The 27,753-nt window shown below is 35.0% G+C and overlaps 5 protein-coding genes across 14 annotated transcripts; 3 read left to right on the top strand and 2 right to left on the bottom strand.

Moving 5' to 3' along the window:
• The first annotated feature begins 1,712 nt into the window (after positions 1–1,712).
• Positions 1,713–4,163, top strand: LOC105165694 (monothiol glutaredoxin-S10). Of its 2 annotated transcripts, XM_011084784.3 has the most exons (5): positions 1,718–2,150; positions 2,325–2,398; positions 3,358–3,432; positions 3,675–3,701; positions 3,801–4,163. In XM_011084784.3, exons 1-5 carry the CDS (start codon positions 1,873–1,875, stop codon positions 3,875–3,877), a joined length of 531 nt encoding a protein of 176 aa, XP_011083086.2. In that variant the 5' UTR covers positions 1,718–1,872; the 3' UTR covers positions 3,878–4,163. The 2 variants fall into 2 exon arrangements, with proteins under 2 accessions (XP_088738302.1, XP_011083086.2); XM_088882176.1 differs by lacking the exon at positions 3,358–3,432 and having other exon boundaries at positions 1,713–2,150.
• Positions 4,164–4,492: 329 nt separating this feature from the next.
• Positions 4,493–5,724, bottom strand: LOC105165695 (photosystem I reaction center subunit IV, chloroplastic). The gene is made up of 3 exons (XM_011084787.3): positions 5,371–5,724; positions 4,987–5,052; positions 4,493–4,719 (listed from the first exon to the last, which is right to left on the bottom strand). The coding sequence occupies exons 1-3, from the start codon at positions 5,617–5,619 to the stop codon at positions 4,615–4,617; spliced, it is 420 nt and encodes a 139-aa protein (XP_011083089.1). The 5' UTR covers positions 5,620–5,724; the 3' UTR covers positions 4,493–4,614.
• Positions 5,725–6,778: 1,054 nt separating this feature from the next.
• On the top strand, positions 6,779–11,284 carry LOC105165696 (uncharacterized). Of its 5 annotated transcripts, none has more exons than XM_088881015.1 (8): positions 6,780–7,009; positions 7,249–7,359; positions 7,500–7,631; positions 7,837–7,980; positions 8,065–8,172; positions 8,849–9,005; positions 9,085–9,142; positions 9,266–11,284. In XM_088881015.1, the coding sequence occupies exons 1-8, from the start codon at positions 6,919–6,921 to the stop codon at positions 11,156–11,158; spliced, it is 2,694 nt and encodes an 897-aa protein (XP_088737141.1). In that variant the 5' UTR covers positions 6,780–6,918; the 3' UTR covers positions 11,159–11,284. The 5 variants fall into 5 exon arrangements, with proteins under 5 accessions (XP_020550534.1, XP_088737141.1, XP_020550533.1 ...); XM_020694874.2 differs by having other exon boundaries at positions 9,218–11,284; XM_011084788.3 differs by having other exon boundaries at positions 6,781–7,009; positions 8,900–9,005; positions 9,218–11,284.
• Positions 11,285–17,165: 5,881 nt separating this feature from the next.
• Positions 17,166–23,198, top strand: LOC105165697 (uncharacterized). Of its 5 annotated transcripts, XM_088881911.1 has the most exons (7): positions 17,166–17,631; positions 18,089–18,156; positions 18,676–18,825; positions 19,301–19,377; positions 19,497–21,275; positions 21,982–22,132; positions 22,228–23,198. In XM_088881911.1, exons 3-7 carry the CDS (start codon positions 18,684–18,686, stop codon positions 22,953–22,955), a joined length of 2,877 nt encoding a protein of 958 aa, XP_088738037.1. In that variant the 5' UTR covers positions 17,166–17,631; positions 18,089–18,156; positions 18,676–18,683; the 3' UTR covers positions 22,956–23,198. The 5 variants fall into 5 exon arrangements, with proteins under 5 accessions (XP_088738037.1, XP_011083092.1, XP_088738038.1 ...); XM_011084790.3 differs by lacking the exon at positions 18,089–18,156; XM_088881912.1 differs by lacking the exons at positions 17,166–17,631; positions 18,089–18,156 and adding an exon at positions 18,259–18,576.
• A 791-nt stretch (positions 23,199–23,989) lies between these two features.
• LOC105165698 (tetraspanin-18) lies at positions 23,990–27,403 on the bottom strand. Its single transcript, XM_011084791.3, has 6 exons — positions 26,987–27,403; positions 26,750–26,849; positions 25,866–25,946; positions 25,682–25,786; positions 24,654–24,836; positions 23,990–24,355 (listed from the first exon to the last, which is right to left on the bottom strand). Exons 1-6 carry the CDS (start codon positions 27,247–27,249, stop codon positions 24,296–24,298), a joined length of 792 nt encoding a protein of 263 aa, XP_011083093.1. The 5' UTR covers positions 27,250–27,403; the 3' UTR covers positions 23,990–24,295.
• Positions 27,404–27,753: the final 350 nt, after the last annotated feature.

Below are 27,753 nucleotides of genomic sequence, written 5' to 3'. Positions count from 1 at the left end.
AAGACTGCGAGTAGCGACCACTTGTGTATGCATATTTGAAGGTTTAAAAGAGGTGATGAGAGAAAGAACGTGGAGAATGGTGGGCCAAGAGAGTCCAAACTCCTGGCCTCTGAGAAATGACTTGTATATGGGCCAGACAGTTCTTCAGAAATATAAGCGGGCCCAAGCCCAAATATGACAAGATTCGAGTTCTTGGATTGGGCCTTTTCAAAGAATTCATTTCTAGTTATTAGTTGTACATACGAGTGCAAGGTGACCCAAGCCAGCTCGTACTCGTGCTCGAGCCAAGCTCTATAGTTGTGTTCATGAGCTCGCAAGCTCATTAAAAAATTATATATATATATTATTTTAAGTACATATTTAATATTTTATTTAGTTTATATTCAAAATTCACCATATATTAGAATTATTAGTCAATGCATCTCTTGTTTCAATTTAATGTAATAATAAAATATGGTATTTTTATTTATATTATTTAAAAATAAACTTAGGCAACAATTTAGTAAGTTATGATACTCTTTTTGTAAATAAATATTTAAAATTCATTATCAATTAGGATTATAGTTAATATCCGATATTTTAGTTTAGATGATATTAAAATATGGTATTTTATATTATATTATCTAAAAAAAAACTTATTAGACAATTTAGTACGTTTTGATAATTTTTTTATAAATAAATATTAATATAATGCATATAAATATTATTGTTATGGTTTTATTCCATTATAATAAAATGCATTTATTCACTATATATTAGAATTATTAGTCCATGTCTCATATTTTAGTTTTAGATGATATTAAAATATGGTATTATAGTTTATATTATCTAAAAAAAATCTTAATCAATAATTTAGTACATTTTCATAAATTTTTGTACATAAATATTTAATAGTTATCATTATAATTTTAATAACTACTACAACAAAATACATTTATTTTAAAAATTTACCATATATTAGAATTGCTAGTCAATACATCATATTAGTTTTAGATGATTTTAAAATATAGTATTTTAATTTATATTATCTAAAAATAAGCTTAATTAATAATTTAATACATTGAGATAATTAGTAATTTTGTAAATAAATATTCAATATAATGCCTATATTTTATCATCACAACTTCAATGCATTGTAACAAAATGCACTTGTTCACTATATATTAAACTTAGTCCATATCTTAAAATGATATTAAAATATGGTAGTTTAGTTTATATATGTACATTTTTTTTCATATTTTACAGTTACTTCAAAATCTTCGTATATTTGAATTGGAATTTGATAAACATGGAGGGCATCCATGTATTGGGTTCGGTTTAACTCGAACACGAACATTATAAAAAAATGTGCAACCCAATCTACCATAAGTCTCTCGAATCGGGTTTGGACCCAAACAACTCAATCTGAACGTCCATCGTTTGTTATACGTAGCACACTAATACTTATATAAAAAATTATAAATAAAATATATTTTTTAGTAATCATTTTTATATGTATTTATTTGATTAAATTTTTTTATAAATGAAGAAAACAAAAATATTAACAAAAGGAGAAGGTAAGAACTGAGAGAAAATACAATACAAAAGGGATTGAAATGAAAACAAATAATTTTCGAGAAGGAGTGGGAAAAAAAAAAGAAAAATTAAATTAAAATAAATAACTACCTAAAACTACTTTTGCCACTTATGAAGTCCCTTGAGATTTACCTTTTCTGCCCGCTTTCACAGTGATGCTTTTACACAAACTGACGTTAACCCCAACCCCGACATTTTCCCCGATCTACGACAACTTTTTCTTTTCTGAGTAGATGAAAAGATCACAGAACTGCCAAGAAAGCGGAGAAAAGCGAGTTTTAGCTGTATTTCTTGATAATGGCGGGCACATCTACCAGCCTCTGCGGCTTCGACTCCCTCTCTCTTTCCCCTCCTCTTCTTCCCACCCGAATCCGCTCTATTAATCGGGTCCCAAGTCGTGTTTCAACCTATCATACCGGAGGCGTCGCTTTATCCTGCAGAACCGCAGCGAGAAATGTGGGTCGGGCCAAGATTTGGGCCATGTGCTCCCCTTCGTTCGGGTCCCGGTTGGAGGAGACTGTAAAGAAGACCGTTGGTGAAAACCCGGTTGTTGTTTATTCTAAGACTTGGTGTTCGTAAGTGCCCGCTCTAGATAGATTGTTTTGTTTTGTTCAGTTGTCGCCATTTTTTTTTCATATCTAGGGTGTGATCGATTTGGTTTGAGCAGCTTGAATTTTCAACTTTTTCTTTCTATTTGGTTATAGGATGCAAGTATGTGAAGTTTATTTCTTGAATTTTGTGGTTTTAAGGTACTCTTCGGAGGTGAAATCGTTGTTTAAGAGGCTCGGTGTGGAGCCAATTGTCATCGAATTGGACCAATTAGGTACGGTTTTCCTTCTGAGTTATGTGTTCCGGGTGCTGCATATGTTTTGGTTTGCATTGGAAATTGCTCGAATGTTAGAAATCAAGAGATTGACATTTACACAGTGATTCAATTTTTGTAAGAGAGCGACTGTGATAATGGTTTGCACTTTGGTCAATATGGTTTTTCGATGTTTTCGTCGCTATCGATAAGGGTATTCTTGCAGGACCGATGGTTATGATCTTCTTAGAATAGTTGAAGGATATGCGGAAGAATTGTTAGTCTTGATGTTCTAAAACTTTGCTGTGTCAATGATAGAATTGTCACATATGAAGAAATGGTTCTAGTGATTCCCTTTCTACTGGACTTCTCCACTCATGTTTTTCTTGCTCATGTTTCTCTGGCTCGTGCAATGATATGTCTGCATCAAGGAGCCAGTTAACTTTCCGGTGTTTGATAGTCCTCACCACTTGCATGGAACTGTAGTCAATTTTAGTTCATAACGCTCAGTCCGAGCTCCGTTCTTATTAGTTCATTACTGATAAAGACTTCCAAAGAAAGAATGGGAGGCCAAGATTTTAAGCAAAACCCCAAAAGGTTTCATTATATATCAAATCCTATGCTTAAGGCACTTTTTATTAGTTTTTGAGTGTTAAACGAGATTAATAGTTCCATGTGCTCACCAGCCTGCTTTTTGAGAAGATGATATTATGAGAAATCTCAATTTAGCAATGCGTGTGGGATTGGAGGATTTTATTTAAAGGTGAACTTTGAGCTTCGACACTGACTAGTAGTTCTGAAATCCATTTCATTCAAACGACCCAAAAGTAGTTTCGGTGAGGATTTCAATTGATCCCATGATTGGTATGATTTCAGCATTTTTCTGGGGAAATATGCGAAAATTAATTTAGCAAAATTAAGCTTGATTTGATGTCGGCCATAACAAGTACTGTTTTACATGAAATTTGCATTGTTTTCAGGTCCTCAAGGACCTCAACTACAGAAGACTTTGGAAAGAATTACTGGACAACATACTGTTCCTAATGTGTTTATAGGTAAGAAGCATTAGAAATGCAGTTTGCTTCTCCCACGAGCTTTATTCTTTTTGTTGATTCTAAATGCGACATAGTGTTGTGCGTTTGTGCATGCTAACCACTAGCTATTTTCACCAAAGAGCACTTGAACTTGAATACAGAAGATTCTAATGTAGAGTTGCACTTTGTGCCTCCCCATTGTCTTTGTTCTCTTTGGTTTCTGATGAAGCTTTTCTACAACTCACACTGATATTTCTTGACAGGGGGAAAGCATATTGGTGGTTGTACAGGTACTTCTTTATGAACGAAATTTTCATGTTTTCAACAATATAAGGTTACGATACTATAGCAAAAGTGTATTTAGTTTTCCTTGCTATTTCGTGGTGCAGATACTATAAAGCTACACCGGAAAGGGGAACTCGAGCCTTTGCTGTCGGAAGCTGGTGCAATGAAATCAACAAGCTAATCTTTACTTTAATTAGTTAGCTTAGCTATTCGGCTGGGGCAGAACACAACTTAATTATTTATTGAACTCAAGCAAAATCAGTCAATTGATATATTACTCACTGCATTAAATCCTTCGGAATGTCCAGATAATGGCTAACTGACTGTGAGTATACTTCACTCTTGAACTATCCTCTGAAATTTCCATAGTCTTGTACTTTCAAAAAGTTGTGCACTTTACAAGGAAATAAATCAGCACAGGCCTCACTGCCTACGGCCGTCCTGTGGTTTGAGTGTTTGGGTCTTTACTTGCATGTTACGAGTTTGCATTTCATTGAGAATGTAGAACTCGTCTCTTGATGTGGGTATGTTATAGATTATGAATGGTGCTCGTAATACTTGATTCAATGAAAACTGCATTTGAATACCAATGTCAATGTATTGGTGCAGTTCCACTTCGCAGCAGTAGGCTCTTACAGTTGAGATAGTCATAATGATTTTAACTCAGATAATAAATTATTAATGAATTGTTTCATATAGGTGCTAGATTGGCTTGTTTGTTAACTGAGTTGTTTCAGAATTCTTGATGATGATATGCAGGGAGTAATTGAGAGTGAATGCATATGTAGCAGCAATATATATAGAAGCCCAGTTCATTGCAAAAAGTATGGTACACATCACACACATACACAAAGTGTACAACTAAGATCATCAAACATTCAAAGACAAGGATGCTACAGCAACATTAATATGAATGGCTCATGCAATCACTTCCACTTCATCCAATGCGTAGTTGTTTGTGGATACATTCGCATAATTCACCTTGTTAAACCTCACCACCACAGGGTATCGTGTCTTCGGGTCCTGGACAATCACAATGCATGTAAGAATACATCGATGATGACGCTACACGAATATGTCTGAGCTGACTTCAAATAGCATACAAGAATGTACGAATTGGATTTTTTGTCCCAAATTTGCTGCTCCATTTAATACACACACTCATGTATATAAAGATGGATTATGTTTTTTATTTAAGGAATGATTGGGTATCGTGCGTGTTTCGAATAGGAATAGAAAATAGAATAAACTTTGCGACAGAAATTCAATCAAAAGAATGATGTGCCTCACCTGGTCCACAGCTACGACTGAACCAACACCCTTGTACCAGTAGGATTCCTTCCTCAGAATTCTCACCTGTTATTTCAACTATATATTAGCATTATTAAATACTATCTTTAAATTAATATTTTATATATCTTTAAATTAATATTTTATATATTTCAACCAATAAATTAAATTAATACCCTGAGATTTGAGCTACTCTAATAGTAAATTTATGATGAATTGATTGTACAATTACTTTTATGAACTTTTCATTTGATTTTACTACTGCTTAAATCAACTTTTAACCAAAATTAGGCAAACTACATTATGCTAAGTTTGGCGCAACGCACTCTACTTGAATTGTGCCCCAACTATTGATATGTGATTTCTGATGAAGTTTGTAGTCACCTTAGAACCTCTGGGGGGGCCAATCGGTGGCGGCTTGGGGGCTTTAGGTGCTTCAGCAGGCGGTGAATCGGTGGCAGCAGCAGCGGGTGCGGCGGCCGCCTCCTCCTCGGCCCGGACCACCAGCCTTGAACAGCGGTTGTTCTTGGTGGGGAAGAAGACCATGGTAGTCTTAGCGGTGGTCGGAGTAGGGGCCACGTTTGGCGCCGCCATGAATCCACATGCAGCAGAAGCCATGCTGCAGCTTGCCATCTCTTCTCTCTCTCTGCTTTACTCTTCAGTTCTCACTTCAACCTGTTTTTTTTTATTAAATTCTTCGATGTGAAAAAACAGAGAGAAATTCAAAATGGGAGTTTGAGAGGCTTTGAATTAATGTGATTATCTTTTTCATGGGCCGTGATTGTTCTAAGATTTGGCCATTGGGATTGTGCCACGTGGTTACCATATCCATTTCTTTTGGATAATGTGATATCATTGCATTTTTTGTATTTTTTTCTTTAATACTTTTTACGGGGTTTAATGCAATTTACCCCTATAATATTTTAAATGAGCAAATTATTCTAGTAAATAAATAGTAAATTATTTTCATAAAAAAATAACAATTTATCCTTTATATCTTTTAAAATAAAGCAATTTATCTCCCTATACATTGCTGTATTTTAAAAAATACAGAGAGTAAATTATTATTTTTTTATAGAATAATAATTTAGTCATTTACAATATCAAAAGTGATTGCTTGCAATTTTTTTCCGTTTTTTATGTGTTAGTTTAATATTTGTTTTGTTTTTTATAAAATAATGACAACAATATTATTATTGATAATCTCGTGTATCACAATTTAATTTTTTCTTCAGGAATAGTATCAGTAGTATATAAAATACAATGGCAAAAATAAAAATATTTTTCTGAATGACAATATTTAATAATAATAATAAATATCGAGATTTCAGTATTTTTACATGTATCGCATTTTTTATAATATTGGCAGCTGTGTTGTACTCGATGTGTGTATTTGAATTTATTTTATGTAAAAAAAATTTAAAATATTATATTTTTTGTGTGATAAAAATCGTTTCGTTAGTAGAACATTTAAAGAAATTTTCAGTAGTGAAACTGGAGAAAAAAAAATACCAATAAATAAAAGGCACAAACAATATTGGAGAGGGTAAAAAAATTGCAACATCATGTGTTTTTTTTCATAGAATTAATTTAAAAAATTAAATAAATACACACTGAAAATAATTATTTTGAGTTCGTCGTAGCTAATAAATAAGATAGATGTACGATTATTTGTTTTATATGTACTAATTTGTAAAAATACCACACCAATTTTTAATTATTTAAACTATTATAATTAATTTATATATTTTATTTTTTAATCATAATATGCTTTTACTTCAAAATTTCCGTCCGAGCTTTATATGTACTTCTAAATGGTGCCCTTACCGTCTTCATCACGTGCACAGTTGGCGCCTATTTCTTTCCCTCCTCCTCTCAAATCAATTGATCTCCACTGTTAGGGTTCTCAGTTATTGAATTTCACATTTTACTATGAGACGGAAATTCAAATCCGGGGCTGAACATCCAGTTACAATCGGAACCGGAGAGACAACACGGAATCAGGGATCCGACAAGCCATTTGGTACCAGGAGTTCTCCTACTCATTGAATTTTCTGTCGATTTCTGGTGCTGATTGTATTTTATGCGCGTCTCTCTTATGAATCAGAATTTTTGGTTAGAGTTGAAGTGTACATTATGTTTAGAATTTCATTCAGCTGCGTATGCATGTTAATGTTAATTGCAACAACCCAGAATGGCGAGTGAGATGATGTCTTTGTTGCATGCTTCGATCTCATAGCCATATTTTGCTGTTTAAAATAGAAATGAGGAAGGCAAAGAAAGTGAGATTTATTGATACTAAAATGGATGGTGTGGGTGTCCCTGCTTGTGCTACATCTTCGGGAGGACATGAAGCAACACGGTCTCCAAGATGTTGGTCTTTTCTTTCTCCTATTACCAGTTTCTAATAATGTTCTCTCACAGAAATTAGTACATAGTATATTTTCGAAAATATTTTAATCGTAGGCAAGGGAAGATATAGAATACTTCCCTAATACACTATTCTTGTGCAGCTGACGCTCCCAAGACTTCAGAATATGCCTATTTTGTGAAAGTAAAGAATGATGCTGCTCATGCTCGTTGTCATTCACTGCACAAAAAGAAGAAACAGTTGAACAGTTCAACAACTAATTATGTTAGTAGAGGTAAAATCTCTAGTCACAACCATGAAAATTTTCTTGACTTTCTTATTGGAATATATAAGTGCTGTTGTCTGTTAGACCAGACAAATTATGAAATGAACATTGTCAATTTTACAGTTTATATATAACAAATAATCATGAGTGGATTGTTATTGGTTGGTGGATACCATGATAAATTTTAACCTTGCTGACTAAGATTGATCTGCAGAGACTATTAATCCTTCTGACGTGCTTAGACGCAGCATGAAGGACCTCAGGTCCTCAGTTTCAGGAGAAATGGCAGGACCATCTGACCCTTTCCTTTCACCTCATGGTGATGAATATGATGAACCAGATCAGATAATAAGTAAAGGTTTGTCATCTGTGATTCAGGCATTGTGAGTAAATTCTTATATGCAACTACTCATTTTTTCAAGTATGTTTTGACTTGATGCAGAGCCAACAAACAAAACTAAAAAGAGGCCACAGTTGATTTCTGAGATTGTTTCACCTGTTAGGCAAAATCCATTGTCATCACTGCTTAATGAAGCATCCAGGGACTCAGGTTTGCTCTGTGGTTTAGCATCTTGAAATCTACCATTTTCATGCATGTAAGTTGCCAGAAATTTTTACACCAAGTTGTAATTGGCATCTCCAAATGCTCTATAATCTTTCTGGATGTCCAGTGTCATATAGTAGTTCAGTTATGCTTGGGGTTAATGACTTATTGCACCTTGTTTGGTTCAATGGTTCTACCTTCTTGGATCTTGTCAGCTGTTCATCTTTCCTATATGTAAGTTAATTACTAAGATATGCGGTAATGTCAAAATTTTGCTTGAGGATCAAATTAAGTCAAATTCCATTTTCTTGTGTGTCAACTAGTCAGATTCCATGGAAATTTCTTTGGATATCTATATAAGACATCAATCTTGAATATGAAACATAAATTTTCTGATTTTTCTTTTCAATGTGTGTGGTTGTAGTCTGTGTCATCTTCAATCTGTTATTTACTGCGCCAGAAATTTAGGTGCCACTTCCCATGTCCTATCCGATACTGTAGTATGAGATCTATCTTATACTGGCGAATTGCCAGTCAGATTTGATGAAACTTTTGGATATTTATGCACGGCATCTATCTTGAATATGGAAAATGAAATTTCTGATTTTTCTTCATATGTTTGTTGTTCATTTGTACTGTAGTCTGTTATCTTCAATCTGATATAGCTATGCTGGAAATGTAGATGCCTTTCTGAGTCCTCTCTTATACTGTAGTGGTGATTTGCCATGTCCAGAGAATCAATGCAATGAGAAAGAAATCTTTCCGGCTAAGAGACACAGATTTTGCGAGAGGGTTGCTCATATCTCATCTTTTGGGGCTGAGAAGCTCCATCCTAGGGGGTTAGATATTTATGACAAGTGCATCTTTTGTTAGCTTAAGGACAAATTGTTTTCTTTGAGTAATTTAGGTTTTTCTCAGGTTTGATTTGGTTTCTTCGCACCTAACCCGGCTGCTCCCTCATGGCAATGAGAATAATGTATGATTGTCTAACTTCTCTTTCAGGTGTTGATTCATCTCCTCCAGTTTTGCTTCTAATTTATTTTATATCCAGGATCCCAGAGGAGATACTGATAACAGTAGTAAAACCCTCACCTTTCAGGAGTCCGGTTATCTGGATAAGGGACTGCATCTGTCTCATGAAAGAGATTGGGATATGGATCTCCCAAAACTTGGTTCTGGTGAATCGAGTGAGATTGTACTCTCGGATCGGGATACCTTTGCTTCTGGATTCCCTTTTCCCAAATATGCTGCGGAGAGTCATGTTCAAGATGAACTGATGGATCTTGACCAATGTTCAAGGAATAGTATAGACAGAAGTTCCCTGCATGATTGTTCTTTCTGCACACACTACAGATCTGGTCTTTTTCATTTCAAAGACCTAGATGAATTTGGTTCTATAGTTGAACATGCAAGAGAACCTCATGGACTCTCACCGGAATGGGACGTTGAATGGAGGAAACATTGGGCAGACTCATCCAGTACTATTCATGATACTGCCAAGAATGTCTGTCCTGGACTGGCCACTACTTGGAATGTTAATCAACAGCCAATTGTGGATAAACTGCTAGATGCCAAAGGATTGTGTTCGTCGCCCTTAATTTCAAATTATTATCTAGAATTTGGATTTCCTTTTCCCAGTTATGGTACAGAGAATCATGTTCAAGATGAATTTATGGATCCCAACAAACATTCAAGGAGTGGTATAGGCAGAAGTTCCCAAACACGGCATGGTTTTTCTTTTTTCACGCCATTTGAAGCATATAGATCTGCTTTTCTTCATTTCCGTGAACTGGATGAATTTGGTTCTATAGTTGAGCATGCGAGAGAGGAACCTCGTGGACTCTTGCTGGAATGGGAAAAAGACAGAGCAGTTTCATCCATTACTAATCATGACACTGCCAAGAATGTGTGTCATGGGTTGGCCACTGCCTGGAATGTTAAGCAACAGCAAAGTGTGGATGATGTGCTAGATGCCAAAGGATTGTGTTCGTCACCCATACTTTCAAACTATTATCAATTTGGATTTCCTTTTCCCAATTATGATATGGAGCGTCATGTTCAAGATGATTTTTTTATGGATCTTGACCAACGTTCAAAGAGTTCTATAGGCAGAAGTTCCCAAACACAGCATGATTTTCCTTTCTTCACACCATTTGAAGGATACAGATCTGGTTTTTTTCATTTCAAAGACCTGGATGAATTTGGTACTATAGTTGAATGTGCAAGAGAAGAACCTCGTGGTCTCTTGCTGGAATGGGACTTTGAATCGGGGAAAAGTAAAGTAGACTCATCCATTATCAATCATGACACGGCCAAGAAGGTGTCTCCTGGACTGGCCACTACTTGGAATGTTAACCCACAGCAAATTGTGGATAATGTGCTGGATGCCAAAGGATTGTGCTCATCACCCTTACTTCCAAACTATTATCTAGAATTCGATTCATTGCCAAATTATGGTTCAACAAGCTGCATGATGCAGAATTTTGCACTAGAGTTTGATGGCATGAAGTGTGCAATGGCAGAATCAGGACAGTTTCCTCTTGCTTTACCCTGTAATCAAGAATGTACCACAGCGTCCGAGGATAAAAATGCTGATCGTAGACTTTATAATAGCAATATTATCTTCTCTTACAGAGACCAAGATTGGCTTAATAACAAGGTTTGGGATGGCAAGCCTGAAAGTGAATTTTGGTGGAAGCGGTCATCAGCTGCAGATTTATCTGCAGAAGATCTTCCTCCCATTGCTCATGATTGGCGGTTTCCTCAAAACAAGAAGAGTTTGTATTCCTTTCCAGAACTGGAGGAAGCTCCCGGAGAAGCCTTTCTTCCTTCCTCTGAAGGTACATTTAACCATCATTTTCTGTCCAGTAATCTTCAATCCTCTCTAGGTACTTCCATAAACCGCCCTTTGTTACTCAACCATGCTAGCCAGGATATGTCTGGACAAGAATTATATTTTGATGATGATAATAACAAATTGGTATACAGATAAATACTACAGGAGTCTATCCTTAGATCTCTTACTAAGATCCATAGCTATGATGATTAAGATGCGTCTTTCTGTTTTGGGAACTTTTAATGCTATGAAATCTAGAGGTGTGATCTTATTCATGAGACCCTTCGCTTAGAGTTCCATGTCTTTGTTCTTTATATAGCATAAAAATGTCATTCATGTTTACATAAAGGGTGAAGACCATATCATTTAAAAGTTTAAAATTTCAGTAGGGTCACAAATTGTTGGATTATATATGATAATACCATCATCTTATTCCATCTCACAGTTTTATTTCACCCATAAGACAGTTTATAAACCCACTCAAAATAGGTACTTAACTAGATATCACATAATTTCTCTCATTCATATAACTCTTGATTCCTGATTCATGATACCTCCCGCTGCTACAACCTTTCATCCAAACCAACTGAATTAGCATCACGCTCTCTCTGTTTGATTTACTAATTAGTATCAGCCTCAAGTGGACGGAAATGCTTTTTCAGAGCTCCATAAATATGTCCATAGAGTTGAAACCTTCTCAAATTAAGCTGATGTTTGGCCTACTAGTTTTTGGACTCTGGCTAGTACTTTTCTTGATCTTTCGAGATGGTATTTGATTTGGATTTGACTCTTTTGGATGTCTCCAGTATATCCAGACTGCTAGTTCGGTGAGCATTAAATTTGATGGTTACTTTTTGTCTTCTCCATAAATGAAACTATTATTTCATATATGCCTAAGAACCTAATGGATTAACAAAGCATACACTAAATGCATAATTACACTGTCCTCTCCTAAAATTTGATATGATTATACGTAGACTTTGTATCCATATGATTTGAAACATTATATTTAGTATTCTTGACGTTTGCTTTCATCTAACAAATAGATTTTTTCACTAGTCAAAATTTATTAAATTTGTTGATATTAACAAAAATAAATAAATAAAAATTCTTATTTACCCCTCATTGATTTATTACTGACTTATCATAGGTAGATAATTTTTTTCTGATTAAACCACACATGTATATTTACACGCTAATGCATGTGATGAGGTAGTAGTTCGATCAGAAACATATTTGTTTGACTTATAATAATAAATTAGTAATACCTTAATTGGGGGTAAATAGAAAGTTTTGTTCCATTTTTTTGGTAATATCAGTAAATTCAGTGAATTTTTACTAACAGAAAGATTTATTTTGTTAGACGAAGCAAATATTAAAAGTATTTAATATAATTTCTCAAATAATAAAACATTTGTGTAATTATACCAAAATTCAATATGCAACTATCCTTCCAGCAAAATATAAGTTTCAGTAATATTTATGTAATACAGGAGCCCCATTTATGATGTACCAGTGAGTTCAACTTTCGGCCCACTGGATCTCCTGACGTCATTGGCCCTGTACTCCAACGTTCCCTACTTTCATTTATATTCATTCAGTGGCATTAATGACTCATTTCTTGCATTCCAAAATATAGGTCTCTGATTTCTGCAACTAAAACTGATTAAATCCGGCAATATTTATTTTTGTCCGCATATGTTGAGGTGTAGTTTTTCAGTATTATTACTAATGAATAATATATAGCTAAGAATTCCCACATATAAATTCAACCATGTAATAGGTATATTTTGCAATATTTAGGTAGAGATAAATACCTTTTTTTGGGGAAGGAAAAAAGGAAGGTCGGGTTTGAAATGATATTGTATCTGTACATATAATGAAAAGGTGAGTTTGATGGGGGTAGGTGTGCTGCTTTTGATCATGATATAAAAAACACAATCCATATCGAGTAGATTTTCATGTTGACCTCCTATCCTATTCCTATGCATGGCTTTGATTAATCTTCATTTTGTGGCATTGGTGCGGCATTAGATATTCTGTAGAAGAGGAATCTCATGCACCCTCTTCCCATCAGGAAAACCAATCACCTCTTTTCTTCCTGGGGTAAAATTCATTTTACTTCCTAACATTTAATTTCTATTTCAAAATAATCCTTGTCTTTTGAACTTACTGTAGATTAGTCCCTCCAAGAGGTGATTTTTCATATTACCCTTTTAAAATATTTTTTTTAGAAAAAGAATGTGATATGGTGAAATCTCCCATCAACTGGACTAATTAAAATATTTTTTTATAAAAAGTTTTATAAAAAGTGATATAGAAAATGAAGAATCAATGGACTAATTTGAAATGAATTGAGAAGACAAGAATTATTTTGAAATTGAAGTGGGAAAGTAAAATGAATTTGTATACAAATCCTGCACTCATTTCACAAAATACATATTTGAATTAAAGAGCAGCAAACTTATGATCATTGGTCTTGGAATATAGTGTTTGGGAACGTGCAGGTTTATGGCAATCATATAAAATGATAATCTCCCGCAAAAAGTCAGAAAACAAAGGTCAGCTATTCTAATTTTACTCTTCTATTATTAAGTCACTTTCCGAAATATTTCCACCTGCCACTCACAACATTATATTATTGCTACATAAATAAATAGAAAGAACACGCAAAATCCCATCTTATATCTGAAGTTTTTTGGCATTTACGTAAATTATTCCAGACGTGCAAATCCATTTCATAATCAACTATAAGCTATATATATATATATATATCTGAACTGATTACTCTGTAATAATACAGGGGATATTATTATTAATTTCTGCAAGAGGACTTTTTTGTAATTATTTTATCTTAATATCTAATTATTGAATACAGATAATAGTGCATGGGGATTTTTTATAGTTGCCCTCTATCATTTGAGGTTTGATGCTTATATTGCTTATTATATAGTTTTTAAAGGGTATAAATGCAAATTACCTCCTAAAATATTGGAAAATGGTAAAGAAAATCTTTAAATAAAAAAAAGGATAAAAAGCCTCCTCAACCTTTTAATAAAGAAGCACATTACCCAACTTCGTTGGGCAGTGTAGTTCACTCGATCATTTTTTCGACTGATTTAGCTATTTTGGTTTGTAATTGTCACTTTTTACCCATAATTACTAAAAGTAAAACCTGAAAAAAAAAAACATAATCACTTTCTCTTTCTTTGTATTGCAGCACGTTTCTCTCTATTTTTAGAGGTTTTCTTCTATGGATTCTATGTATTTTCTAGAGAAACATGTGCGGTTTATTTAGTAATTAGGGAAAAAAGTGAATAGTTATAGACTAAAATAGCTAAACTAGTTGCAAAATTGGTGAATGAACTATATTACCCTACGGAAGGCGGTAATATAATTCTTTATTAAAAGGTTAGGGGGGCTTTTTGCCCTTTTATTTTAGGATTTTTTTTCCCTTTTTCAATATTTCAACAACACATCTTAAATGTATGAATTTATAAAATTTTAGAAATAAATTTAACCAAACGAATTGGAAATCCATTTTAGGATTAACTTATTACGTTATTCAATATATCAAAATATAAAGAAACAATTAAATAAAATAATAATTTAAAGTATAATAGTTATTATTCAATATATCAAAATATAAAGAAACAATTAAATAAAATAATAATTTAAAGTATAATAATTATTATTACAAAATATACTAATTATCCACTATTGAAGTTCCATATATAACTTTGGAGCCTTTATTCAAGAAAGAAACTCCTTCAATTTGAGGCCATGGTGGTTGGGAGTAGGGTTCCTTGTTCCCTAATTTTGCCATAGGATTCTACTAGTCAACATCACATTTTTTCAACGGTTGGGATTTAAGGGCCCATAATCATATACTTTGTTTGTTTATACATGCATCAAAAAGTAATATTTCCATAAATAAACTATAAGCACTCCCATTTCCACACACTAAAATTATGCAGAAATTCAAGGGCTAACGCTGCGCTGTCCAGTTCCCAAACAAGGACCAAACCTTCAAGCCAAGAAACTAAACCCAAAAAAATAAATAAATAAATAAAATCCTCATCATACGTATAATCATTACAAAACTACTCCATTTATTTATACAGTTACAAGAATCCTCTTCCCTTTTTTAATTACTTTTTGGCCACTATTTTATACTAAAATTGCATAGGAACCCCCTGTACCTAACATTATTCCATATTTGGCACATTATTCCAGTTGTCTTCTTCACATATTGTACCTAAAAGGACAAGAGGGCCTTATAATAAATATATATTAATTAGTTGAGTGATTAGCTTGTGTTTAATATATTGTCTCATAATGAATTTTGTCACTTTGAGTTGTCTTATTATTATTGATGATGGCTGCAAGACTATTTTAGTGAGATTTAGGGGGGAAAAAGAGTTAAAGAAATTATGGTATGAGAATTAGTAAAATTGTTAGAGTGTGGTTATTTAATTTTGCAATTAAGAGGGTGTTTGACTGAATTTATTTAAAATATATTACAAGATAATTCCTTTTATACTATGTTTTCAGAGTTTATAAGATGTTATGATATTTTATATTTAAAATAAACTTTTAAATTATTTGGATAGAATAAGATCACGACGCTTGTAAGGTGTTTGTAATGCGAATTTTATAATTGATAAGACCAAAAGGTAAAGAAGGTTGTCAAGATTTTAAAAATTAATTGGGAACTCGTTACTTTTTTTTATAAAAAGAAAATAGCCATCTTGCGTGCATACAATAAAAAATCTTTCATGTTCAACAAAAGAATTGGTATAATAGTATTAAAATGACCTGAAGTTATTTTTGAAAAAAAAAAATAATAATTACTCTTTAAAATGATCTAATTAAAGGTAGAATTATTATATTAAAAAATTAATACAACGACGGTACATTAACTATCGTTTGTGAGTGAAAAGAGCCTTTATTTTATGTATTAACTAACCATCATGTCACACCGTCCTTACATGTATATAATAAATAATATTTCACGCTTTATAATACGTTATAAATAAGAGGATAATATATAATAAATACATTACATTAAGAAAAAAAGAGAAATAAATTTGAAAAAATAATTTATCTTTTAATATAAAATTTAAAAATGTGAATTAGTTAGTTATCAGTAAAAAGGGCATCTTTGGCTTATAAAAAAATAGTGAGGTGGTGTCATCAACCGTCATTTGTTAGTGGAGGGCATTTTCTTTTTATATTAATGTAGATAGTATAGATATAGATACAAATGGACTCATAAATTTATAAATTCTTAATCTTTTAATTATAAGCTCATTTTTTTAAAAATTTTATCCAACACTTTTCAACGCCTTGTAAGTTCTCAAATATCTTACAAAATATTTTTAAAAATTTATAAATTCAACCAAAACACCTTCTTAGTTGCAAACAATTAGCTCTTTTGTCACTAAATTGTAGAAACTACTTATGAAGTGAGAAAATTAATTTCCAAATATGAAAATTTATAATGTTACTTCCCAAGCAAGTGTAATTATAATCTATTATAGAAAAAAATAACATTAATTGTTTTCCAAAAATGAAATATTTATTTAGTTGTAATTACAAAGACAAATAAAATCTCAATCATCAAATTGGTTATATAAAACTTAAGTGCAAGATTGAGTATTAATGGTGAGGATACATATCCACATCACACAAATTATGAGACTCATTTCAAAAAGTAGAACATCAATTTCAAGACAAAAAATTAGCAAAACAAAAGGGATATTTGATATGCAACTACCTTAACGTTAGAACCATAGCAAAGAACTTGTCACTCTCAAATAATTGCAAAGATAATGACAGGGTTTTCATTAAATTAGTGATCAAAGCACGTTCGTTGCGTGGACGAAATTTAATTTTTTTTAATTATATTTATTTAATTAAATAAAATATAAGAAAAATAAATGAATTAACGAACAAAATCAATAAACTAAATTAAATTTGAATTTTAAATGAATAAAAATAATGTATTAAAGAACTTATAAGCTCGCGAAAACATCCTACAGTGTGAACGTGCGGGGTGGAATTGAATTAACCCCAAAGATTGAGGACCGTTGTGCAAATTACTCCAATTGTAATATTTATCGGATTTCCATATACGATTGTTTCCGTTTACGATAGTATTTCCTAGTTTTCCAAAATTTGCTCCTCATCCCATATACGTAATCGAAACTGATAAATAAATCGGAATAAAGAAAAGCGGGTCGAGTCCGACAGAGAGTCGGTGGATGAGAAAAAAGGAAAGCTCACTGCGAGGGGGAAAAGAAACACTCTCTTATATCTCTCTTCGTTCTCTGATTTTCCGGCGAATCTCCGGCGACATTGTTACCGGAATGTCAGATTTCGGTGATTCCTGCGCTTGCCTTCTCTATCACCTTTTTTTGGAGCGCTCCGTCGCTTTTTGTGTCTGAAAACTCCATTTCTTGTTTTGAAAAAGAGCGAGAACTTTGCTGCCTGTTTGTGTGTACACATGGTTGGAGGTCAGCATTGAAAGTTTATTCTCTATTACGAGTGACGATTTCGGAGTCTCTGCAGTGCTTCGTTTTACGGTTCTGTCCTTCCGAAGTGTCCTCCGATCTCGATTTTCGAAGGTTAGAATAAGTCGAATCTGATACTATCTTTTGTTTTTCTTTTCAGCCTGCTTTAAGGTGCAGCTTTTTCTCCAATGATTTTTGAATAAAGTCGTGACCTTTTCCTTATACTTAATGTAAAGTTTGAGTTCTTTTATTTACTGATGTGGTTAGCTTGTTTTGATACACAAATTAAAGTTTAAGCTTCCATTTTGCTTTGGTATCAAACTTTTCATTGCTCTCTCTCTCTTTCTCTCTTTTTTTTTAAATTTTTTTTTTATATATTCTGACTCTTCTTTTTGTATATGCATGTGTGCTAAAATGTGTATAATTAGGGTTCAAATGTGAGGTCACGAGGGGATTGGGTGGTTAGGATTCTGATCCTGATATATAGTCAACTTAAAGCAATAGTGAGTTGCTCGGTGCTTGGGTTTTGTGATTTTTAATAGGATTTTTGAGAAACTTGGCGTTCATTCAGGTATTGTAAGAGGTTGTATCCTATTGATGTGAGGTTTCGTGGGAACATATTGCAAATCTCCTTTTGAGGTCAGTGTGCATAAAGAAGTCTTGTCTTTGTTTTTCTTTCTCCGCTCATATACTCTTTATCTCACATTAATCTAGGCGGTTCTTGTGTTGTAGATTGGGTCTAGAAACACCGGTCCTCCTCCCCCCTTACTTCCCTCATCTGTTACTTTTGATGCTGCAAGCATGCTAGATTAACCTCGCTCTCTGCCTCTTCATATATTCCTATGATATTTGGTGATATGAATTTAGAAATCTGGATCATTTTTGGTTTCCTCCCCCATTTCACATCAAATTCTCAGCCACTTTTCCTTTCATTCTCTTTTCTTATATATTTCTTTGATTTTTTGGGTGGTACGGGGTTGTGCTGTGTGGTCCTGGTGATTGAAAATTTGAGCAAATTAGCTTAACTCAGTCTTTTTTCAAATTTAAAGCGCAGTTTAGGTATTTTCCTTGCTAGATCTCAGCTATTTTTCTTATGTTCTTGTCAAATTCGACTTTGCAGATTTTTGCATAACTAATGCATATGAATGTCATTATCAGGTATTGAGATGAATGGCACTTCTCGGAATGGCAAAAATTGCAATTTCGATAAAACATATCCAGGATGCTTGGGAAGAATGGTGAACCTCTTTGAGTTGAACATTGGGGTGCCCGCAAACAAGCTTCTCACTGATAAACCTCGTAGTGACGGTGCTTGCTCTATACTCCCCCCCCCCCCCACTTGTTCTGTGTTTTTCCTCGCCAAAGTTTAAGCTCTCATGTGGTAGTGTACAGTGTAAGGATTCCATTAGACCTAGTTCATAACAGTAGACGAATTATTTCTTTTGGAAAACATGCTTTTGAGGGTTATTTTGACCTATGAATGGAGTTTCTTCATGATTTCTCTTCTGGTCTATTTTCAGTTTCTAATGTCCTTCAGAATTCTTTCTAAAAAGGTGTCTGGAGCTACAAGTATTGACAGATCTGAGTAACATGAATAACGATTTAAATTCTTTGTTGCAAAAAACTTGGCCATGGGCTTCGATATGATAGGTCATTCCTGTTCTGCTTGTACTCATCTTTTCTTCTTTCAGTGATGGGACATGAAATATTTCCTTTTAATATTATTTTGCATAAGTGGATCATAACTCAAGGTTGCTAAGTGCTTCTAGCAACTGATTCGCAGGTTCCCCTGTCTCAAGGAGCAGATCAGATGTATCAAGTTTGAGTAGTCCTTCAGTTGATCAAATAGAAGACAAAGTGGTAAAGTCTTCAAACTATTAGTACACTAATTTAGAGTGATGAATGGATCTTTTCATCATATATTTTGCAGATTTTGCCTGGATACTAAATTTTCTTTTCTCCTGGTGTGAGGCTTGCAGATTGTATCTGAGTTTAGAAACACCTCTTCAAACAGAAAATCAAATGTAACGCCTATGAAGATGCTCATTGCACAAGAGATGTCCAAAGAAGTGGACTCCAGACGAAGTCCACCTAATTTAGTTGCGAAATTAATGGGTCTTGATGCCTTTCCACAACAGGAACCTGACTCAGGGATGCAAAGAAGTAATTTTAAAGGTCATCATGGATTTCACTCAGAGATACCTACAAGCAACTGGGAGCAAAAGAATGGATTCTTTCACTATGTAGAGCCAAATGAATACAAAGATGTCTACGAAATATGGCAGCGGTCACAGAAATTTACACATAAAGGAAGATATGATGAAACTGCACATGACGAAAAAATGGCTCTTGTTCGTCAGAAGTTTTTTGAAGCAAAACGCCTGTCTATGGATGAAAAACTTCGCCAGTCTAAACAATTCCAGGATGCATTAGAAGTTTTGAATTCCAACAAAGACTTATTTCTGAAGTGTCTGCAAGAACCAACTTCAGTATTTTCTCAGCAACTTCACAATCTGCAGTCTATTCCTCCTCCTCCTGAGGCAAAGCGTATAACTGTCCTTAAACCTTCAAAGACGACAGGTGGTAACAACTTTGCTGGAGCTGGGAATAAAGAAGGAAAACAAATGAAGAAGGGCTCCTTTGTTCAGCCGGATGGTTCAGAGAAAAGCCATCTGGGAAGTTCCCCTCCAGCAAGTTGGAAGAATTATGAAAATCCCACCCAACCAACTCGAATCGTAGTTCTAAAACCAAGCCTGGGGAAAATACATGATGACAAGGCTGTGGGTTCCCCACAGTACCAATCAGCACGTATACATGGTCAAGACTTTTTTGGGGATGTAGAAGACAATGAGAATCAGGAATCAAGAGAAGTTGCAAAAGCAATCACACAACAAATGCGGGAAAAACTTGGTCGGCACCATAGAGATGAAACCTTGATTTCATCATTGTTTTCTAATGGCTATGTTGCTGATGAAAGTTCATTCAATAAATCAGAAGTTGACTATCCAGCTGGTAATCTCAGCGATTCAGAAGGAATGTCGCCTGTATCTAGGCACTCTTGGGATTATGTTAATAGGCATGGTAGTCCATACTCATCCTCCTCATTTAGTAGAGCATCTTATTCTCCGGAATCGTCAGTTTGCAGAGAGGCAAAGAAACGTCTCTCCGAAAGATGGGCCATGATGGCATCTAACGGGAGTTGTCAAGAACAAAGACATGTTCGGAGAAGCTCCAGCACATTGGGTGAAATGCTTGCTCTTTCTGAGGCAAAGAAGACAGCAATGCCTGGGGAAAATTGCAGTTCTAATGAAGAAGCTAAGGATTCTAATTGTTTCTTGTTTAGTGAACAGAGGACGGACGAGAATGTGGATACTTCACCAAGGAATCTCATGAGGTCAAAATCTGTTCCTGTATCTTCTTCTCCGTTCGGAAGTAGTCTCAACGCAGATATTAAAGTTTCAGATAAGGGCAAATTAGAAGTTCGTAAGGAGGACATGAAGACTAGAAGTGTTAAATCATCATTCAAAGGGAAAGTTTCAAGCTTGTTTTTCTCAAGGAACAAGAAAATAAGTAAAGATAGATCTTTCCCATCTGAAACCAAAGATGAATTTCACTCCTATCCTGGAGAAATTACCAGTGACAGAACTGAGAGTCTTATTGACAAAGGGTCCGACCATTTGTCATCTGGTCTGCTGGAGCCATCAAGTAAAGAAACTTCCTCAAATATAATTTTCAGCCAAGCCATGGTATCTGCTGAGGTAATTTCATTGTATAATGGATGTTTATGCCAACATTTTATTCACATGATGCATACTTTGTTTGAGTGGTCAGAGGTGTAAGGTTACGGAGTAAGAAGCCTTCCATAACCCATATTGCTTTATCCTAGTAATTCATGCCAACATGGTTTATCAAGCATTCTCATTAAAATATATATATATATATATATATATATATTGTTTGTTCTTTTACTTTCTGCACTTTTGTGCTTTTTAGATTCTCTAAAAATCTTTCTGGAGTTAAAGATGATAATCAGACTTTGTTAATTAAGATACGAGTTGAAGTTCTTTGTGCACTGATCCATTTATGGCTGCAGTAAAGTATATTCATCCACGAGAAGTTATAAGGATTATGCATAGGATGGACCATGTGAAAAATTGTCTTGTGAACTTAAAGAAAATGATGAGGAGGATGTTATTTAGTAAGAAGCATATGGAACTTCTCCCGGATTAGCTGTGATAGATGCCGGTTTTTGTTTAGTTCAGTTCTAGCTTTCCTTCAGTTTTTGCATTGAAAATTTTTGGGAATTGCCTACTAACTTTTGCCATGGTATTTACCGACTTGCTAGTTCAGGATGTTAAATGATTAATGCTCTCTTCTGTATCTTGAAATTTTACTCACTAAAATCATTTATGTTATTCTATACTAGAAAATTGGAGACTATAATGTACTCTTTGCCTTTTGCAGATCGGATTGTCTGCGGCAAGACCTACTGCATCTGGAAACTCTGGTGAAAATCAGGACCAACCAAGTCCTATATCTGTCTTAGATCCACCCTTTGAAGAGAATGAACATACAGCAAACATGTTCCCTCATTATCTCAAGCCTGATCGACATGGTAAACTGTTGCCTTAATTTTACACTATTGCATATTATTTTCTCATGTATTGGTTAATTCGGTCGTTAATTCTTTTGTCTGACTTATCATTTCAGGATTGCCACTTAATCCCATCTGTTCCAACTTGATTGACAAATCACCACCAATAGGCTCCATTGCCCGCACCCTATCATGGGATGATTCATGCATGGACACAGCCTCATCATATCCCATAAAGGAGTCCTTAACCACCCAAGGAACAGGTGAAGAACAAGAATGGTTTTTCTTTGTTAAAACATTAGTATCTGTAGCTGGTCTCCAAGGTGAGGTGCGATCCAACTCATTTTTGGCCAGATGGCACTCACTTGAAAGCCCATTGGACCCATCACTAAGGGACAAGTACATCGATCTAAATGAGAAGGAGACACAGCATGAAGCAAAGCGAAGGCAAAAGAGATCACTGCAAAAGCTTGTGTTTGATTGTGTAAATGCAGCATTAGTGGACATCGTAGGATACGAGTCAGACTCAGGCCGACGAGCCATTCCATGCGTTGAAACCAACAGCAGTGTATTGGAAAATGCATCAACATCATCATCGACAGTGTTGGATGAGGTGTGGGCCCGGCTGAATGAGTGGTTTTCTGGTGAGGTGGGATGTGTTTGGGGTGAATGTGGGGACGAAAACAGCCTGGTGGTGGAGAGGGTGGTGAGGAAGGAGGTGGTGGGGAAGGGGTGGACTGAGAATTTGAGGTTGGAGATGGATAATTTAGGAAAGGAAATTGAAGGGAAGTTGCTGGAAGAGCTTGTGGAGGAGGCGGTGGTTGAATTGACAGGTAGAGAGTGACGAGGCTTTTAATATTCTTTTAGCAACATGTATGCATACTGAGCAAAACTTCTATTATTTTCGCGTTATGTTTCACACGGCAATGGTCCCAGCCAATCTCGATCTGTTCAGCGCTGCAAATATGCATCCATATACATGTCTGGATCTCATCTGTATATGATTTGTATTTCCCTTTTATTTTTTTTTAACGTCAGAATGGAATATCTCATTAAATGAAGTATAAAACATGTATATTTGGCCGTATTATGGGGATGGTCCTTCTCCTGCCAGTAGTATTGTGGGTTCCCTGAATTGCCACTTATATGTTGTCTTTATCCAGTAAACTGTTCAGTAGATCCAGAACAGATTCTGGACATTTTTTAATTTTGCCACATGCCTGTTTCGCTGGAAATGTTGGGCTTAGTGTTTCAAGATTCAGAAACTGAGAAAAAAATGTACAAGTTTGTTTAATCTAAAATTACTGTGGGCTACCTCGGGTGGTGGTGCTTCAGTCAGAAAACAAGAGATGGGTTACCTTGGATTTAGAAGCCCAGGAAAAAATAACAATGGCATTCTTCGCTAATATCATCCATAAAAACTGAGCGGGGTTAAAGTTCGTGCTCATTCTTGGCACGTAATCTTGGAATATTGGCATTTAGAACTGTGGCTTCACAGACTATAACCTCCCCTGACAGTCTCAAATTCATTTCACTGTTTAGATGGCAGTAAAAGCAGGGATTCCTTTCACTTGGAAGTTTTACTACTAGAAGCCAAATAATTTCAACGTTAGTATCTTGAAAAATGCATGCAACGACATATCTCGTGACCCAAAAGGCAGAATCCCAGTATCTACTTTTTGAGCTGAACTTAATTTGCAGGGATAAACAATGGGAAAAATGCTGATATGGACTGAGATTTTATGTTTCCAGGCGAAACAGCGAAATGACAATGACATCGATAGTGAGAGTGAGAGCATCACATGGAAATTAAATTATTGCCTTTTGGATTGGTTGCCTATTGCTAACTTCACCCGTCGCATTGTGTGTGCGCATTAATTTTTGATCCACCAAACCAACAATATACCTATTATCAGTCAAATATGAGAATCCATTTTGATTCCAAATAATCACAGCAAACCGTATAGCACACCTGGAATATTGTCTTTTCCTATACAACATTATCCATCCCAATATTCTTTTATCAACATATACGTATACCTGGAAATTTGGCGAACAAAATTGCTTGGAGACTGTGCACATCCATCTTGTTAAACTGGAGAAAGAAGGAACTTCACTCATTGAGAAATGCTGCTGCTCTTTGTTTGTTCCATATCATGCCTTCAGTTACTTCGTTGCTTCACATCAGTTGACGGGTTTTGATTCAATAAACTGTGCTTTGGAGTCACCAGTGTTTAACCCATACTGCATATGAAGTTTAAGAGAGGAATTCAGATAAAAAAACGGAAGGATATGAAATTAAAGAGAACATGAAACACCGGACTAACAATCCCAGACCATTTAAGAGGAGAATATGATGAGAAAAATCCACACTGGTGCCAGTAAACAACTACGTCCATTTTGTAGGCACAATCATGGCAAATTGGAACTGGAAAGTTTTCAATCTGAAAGAGTGAAAATGTACCGAGAGGATGGATTCTTGACATTTTTATTCTTGTCTTTCAATAAGCACGCGGGCAGTTTTCACTAATCAAATGCCTACCTTCTGTCTCATTCTTGAACTCCAAATGTCAGAATCACCTCTAGGTGACCCACATGCCTGGCTTGGACGAGGAATAAGCAGTGGCTCCCTCGAACTATAATCATACTCTGCTTCAATGTCGTCATCTACATCCCGACTTGAAACCATGGATCTGAGTATTGTTGCAAAAAGTAGGGATAACGCCTGAGAACATTAACAAGAGATCATGTCTTGAGATTAAGTAGGGGATGCAATGACTAGTAGCACATGTGTAATGAGAACTTCTACTTCCGTATAAGCAGGAAAGAAGTCTTCTAGAACAGCTAACAAGAATGAAATTTAAACTAACAGGAAAGAAGTTTCATTTATGATGGTAAGTCTACAGCTCTAGGAGGTAGATGTACACCTGCAAACAAAAGGGGCCAATTCGAAAAGGAGGGAAAAGAATGGCCATCACAGTTAGCCACGTAAGGGACCAAGCAATTTTGACAACAAGGATGATACCAGCAATTATCTACTTGGGCTTGGGGATCCACATTTTAAATATTCTTACCCATGCCAGAGTTTTTTACTAGTGTTTGACAGATGAAAGTACAGTGGATACTTAGTGACAATGGTGAAACTCAATCTATTGATAGCAGATAATAGAGTCTCCAAAAGGTGAGGTTACAAAGTCCATTGTTGACAATGTCCCCTGAAATTGCAATGATGTTGAAAGATTAGATGTTCAATACCTTAAGATGTTGCTTGGAAAATGCAGATGAAAAGAAAAGGACAAAAAATTCTGAATTAATAAGTGAAGAAAATTTCTAATGACTGAAAGAAAAATGATTAAGACAAACAATATCTCAACTCAGGTTCTTTTACTCACTGCAAAACTTCTCAGGTAGTACATTTCCAGTCAAACTTTTACATTAATGCAAATGTCAGGGTCCCTATTGCCTGGTGATTTTAAGATGTTCCATAAACCCCTTACCATATGAGAATAGGCCATAATGTCCATCTATTATAAGAAGTGGAATTTGGAGAACTAGAGGAGAAATGCATGCCTGTATTATAAGAATAGCAATGCCAACCCACTTAAGGATATCCATGTTGTCCTCAATGAAGGCCATCAGATTGTCAAGTTCTCCAGTGGGGTCAAAAGGGAGATCCTGAAAAAATTGATACCATGGTAGAAGAACAAAGATGAAAGGACAAATATTAAGATCGAATTCTTGACAGATGCTCTACCTTTTTCCAGTGGCGATCAAATGCAACTAAAGCCACCAAACCCACTTCCAGTAGAAGAAATACAGTAGTCAATAAAGCATACTGGCATTTTATGTGGTCAAGGATATATGGTGTTATAATACTAAATTAACTCAAAATACTACCGCTAGATTTCATAAATAAAGTGACAGCAGGAATACTTATGCAATTTTACTTTGTTTGGGGATAATATCTTAGACAGCAAATATTGAGCGTCTCAATTGATGTTGAAATGATATCAGTTACCTAAAACTGCTTCCCAGGAATTTCACATGTCAAAATATAGTAAGAACCAGGGTTTTTTTTTTGCATGGTCAGAACCACTAATATTACAAATAGATGGTATAAGATCTTTAAACACAATCAACATCTATTTTACTAAGCTAAGATCATCTTAATAGAGGTTTTAGCTCCATTGTTCATTCCGAATCAATCTAATGGTTACTTATTCACAAAATTCGTCTTTCTCTCACATTTCCACTACCTACAGAGCCTTCACGTTTCAATGTCATTCACATTTTCAGTAGCAGATATTGATGCACCAGAAATCTCTAGCCAAGCAGAGACGTCCACTGCAATCTATTACAGAACTCTCAGTTTTTGAGGCATAATAACATCCAAATTCTTCTTGCGCCCAAACTCCTCTAGTTCTCATAATTTCATCAAATGAAGTAAATCCAAATATCACATTGTTCTGAAACTTTACAAAACATATCTATGACGAGTTCCATTCAGAATCAGATTACCATACAAAAATTAGATATCAGGCAACCATGCAGATGTCACAATAACGAAAAATTTCTCCTCTTATTTCTCGCAACGCGTGTGAGAGAGACAATTAAGAGATTTAAAAACAAAGAGGATACAGAGCAAAGGCAACAGCCATTGATCGATTCCGCCGCTATGTTTCCAATACAAGTTATACAACATATTATAACTCCAATTCCCATAAACGCATATATAAACCTGTCCATAAACGCAAAGGAGCAAAATGAATAGCCATTGAATAACTAACTCTTACCAAATTATTACGTTTTATTCAATCAAACCACACGTAAATCATCAAACACAAAATCATTTAAGCAAAATGCCAATCATAATACCACGGAGCTGGGAGGGAGTGGAAATTGACATGGAGCGCATTGTCGCCCAATGCCAAATTCAGATGATTGACGACATCAGCCGATAAATGAATTCCAGACACATCATGCGACGGAGCAGGCGGAGGAAATTCATCCCCCCGGTGCTGCCATTGGCTGAGCATATAGGCTGAGTATATAACCATTGCAACACCAACAAACGCCTGAAGAAAATTCAGGCATTTTAGGATGAATGCCAGAAATGTTTGACAACTTGACGTTCCCATTTCCGAATTTTGGTGTGATTTTTCCTTCTGCGAAGCGAAAATCCAGATATTCAAATAGTCGATTGCGGAATAAACGAATTATCCTCAACCAGAAAAAACTCTGTTGCTTTTGGTTTTGATGAGCAATTCATACAGCAACTCAATTTTGGTCTATGATCGTTCTTTTCCATTTTATAAAAACACATTGGATTTTTGGGGTGACTGCCTAAATATGCCCAATTATCAATTGGGCCTATTCAGTTTAAAGTTGGGTTGGAAAGTCAAGCTAATGGGCCACTGTAGCCCATAAATGATGGGCCTAAAGCCCAAATGAAATGGACTTAGTGCTAGTCTACATTTTATTACTGTTTTTAGGTAATTAATAAAAAAATATTATGCCATGCCACGTTTGCAGCTTCAAGTAATAACATTTTATTACTTCAAAAGTCGTACAAAGACATACATTCTAGCAACCGGTTTTTTTATATAAATATTAGTAAAAAGCATTATATTTGCAGGAATAAT

Source organism: Sesamum indicum, linkage group LG6 (assembly GCF_026168435.1).
Source record: "Sesamum indicum cultivar Baizhima isolate 11 linkage group LG6, ASM2616843v1, whole genome shotgun sequence".
NCBI lineage: Eukaryota > Viridiplantae > Streptophyta > Magnoliopsida > Lamiales > Pedaliaceae > Sesamum > Sesamum indicum.
The sequence above is the reverse complement of the archived record's forward strand: the minus strand, read 5'-3'. Positions and strand labels throughout refer to the sequence as shown.

What these genes read in the sequence shown, in the direction of transcription:
- LOC105165694 (XM_011084784.3), top strand. Translation starts at nt 1,873, where the DNA reads ATGGCGGGCACATCTACCAGCCTCTGCGGCTTCGACTCCCTCTCTCTT. An exon ending in CATCGAATTGGACCAATTAG is followed by an intron (nt 2,399 to 3,357) that starts GTACGGTTTTCC and finishes CATTGTTTTCAG; the next exon opens with GTCCTCAAGGACCTCAACTA. An exon ending in TGTTCCTAATGTGTTTATAG is followed by an intron (nt 3,433 to 3,674) that starts GTAAGAAGCATT and finishes ATTTCTTGACAG; the next exon opens with GGGGAAAGCATATTGGTGGT.
- LOC105165695 (XM_011084787.3), bottom strand. Translation starts at nt 5,619, where the DNA reads ATGGCAAGCTGCAGCATGGCTTCTGCTGCATGTGGATTCATGGCGGCG. An exon ending in GCCCCCCCAGAGGTTCTAAG is followed by an intron (nt 5,053 to 5,370) that starts GTGACTACAAAC and finishes TTGAAATAACAG; the next exon opens with GTGAGAATTCTGAGGAAGGA. An exon ending in CAGTCGTAGCTGTGGACCAG is followed by an intron (nt 4,720 to 4,986) that starts GTGAGGCACATC and finishes GTGATTGTCCAG; the next exon opens with GACCCGAAGACACGATACCC.
- LOC105165696 (XM_020694874.2), top strand. Translation starts at nt 6,919, where the DNA reads ATGAGACGGAAATTCAAATCCGGGGCTGAACATCCAGTTACAATCGGA. An exon ending in AGCAACACGGTCTCCAAGAT is followed by an intron (nt 7,360 to 7,499) that starts GTTGGTCTTTTC and finishes ATTCTTGTGCAG; the next exon opens with CTGACGCTCCCAAGACTTCA. An exon ending in GAGAAGCTCCATCCTAGGGG is followed by an intron (nt 9,006 to 9,084) that starts GTTAGATATTTA and finishes GGTTTTTCTCAG; the next exon opens with GTTTGATTTGGTTTCTTCGC.
- LOC105165697 (XM_011084790.3), top strand. Translation starts at nt 18,684, where the DNA reads ATGAATGGCACTTCTCGGAATGGCAAAAATTGCAATTTCGATAAAACA. An exon ending in TGATAAACCTCGTAGTGACG is followed by an intron (nt 18,826 to 19,300) that starts GTGCTTGCTCTA and finishes ACTGATTCGCAG; the next exon opens with GTTCCCCTGTCTCAAGGAGC. An exon ending in AAGCCATGGTATCTGCTGAG is followed by an intron (nt 21,276 to 21,981) that starts GTAATTTCATTG and finishes TGCCTTTTGCAG; the next exon opens with ATCGGATTGTCTGCGGCAAG.
- LOC105165698 (XM_011084791.3), bottom strand. Translation starts at nt 27,249, where the DNA reads ATGGGAACGTCAAGTTGTCAAACATTTCTGGCATTCATCCTAAAATGC. An exon ending in ATGGCTGTTGCCTTTGCTCT is followed by an intron (nt 25,947 to 26,749) that starts GTATCCTCTTTG and finishes ATAAAATGCCAG; the next exon opens with TATGCTTTATTGACTACTGT. An exon ending in TTGCTATTCTTATAATACAG is followed by an intron (nt 24,837 to 25,681) that starts GCATGCATTTCT and finishes TAATGTTCTCAG; the next exon opens with GCGTTATCCCTACTTTTTGC.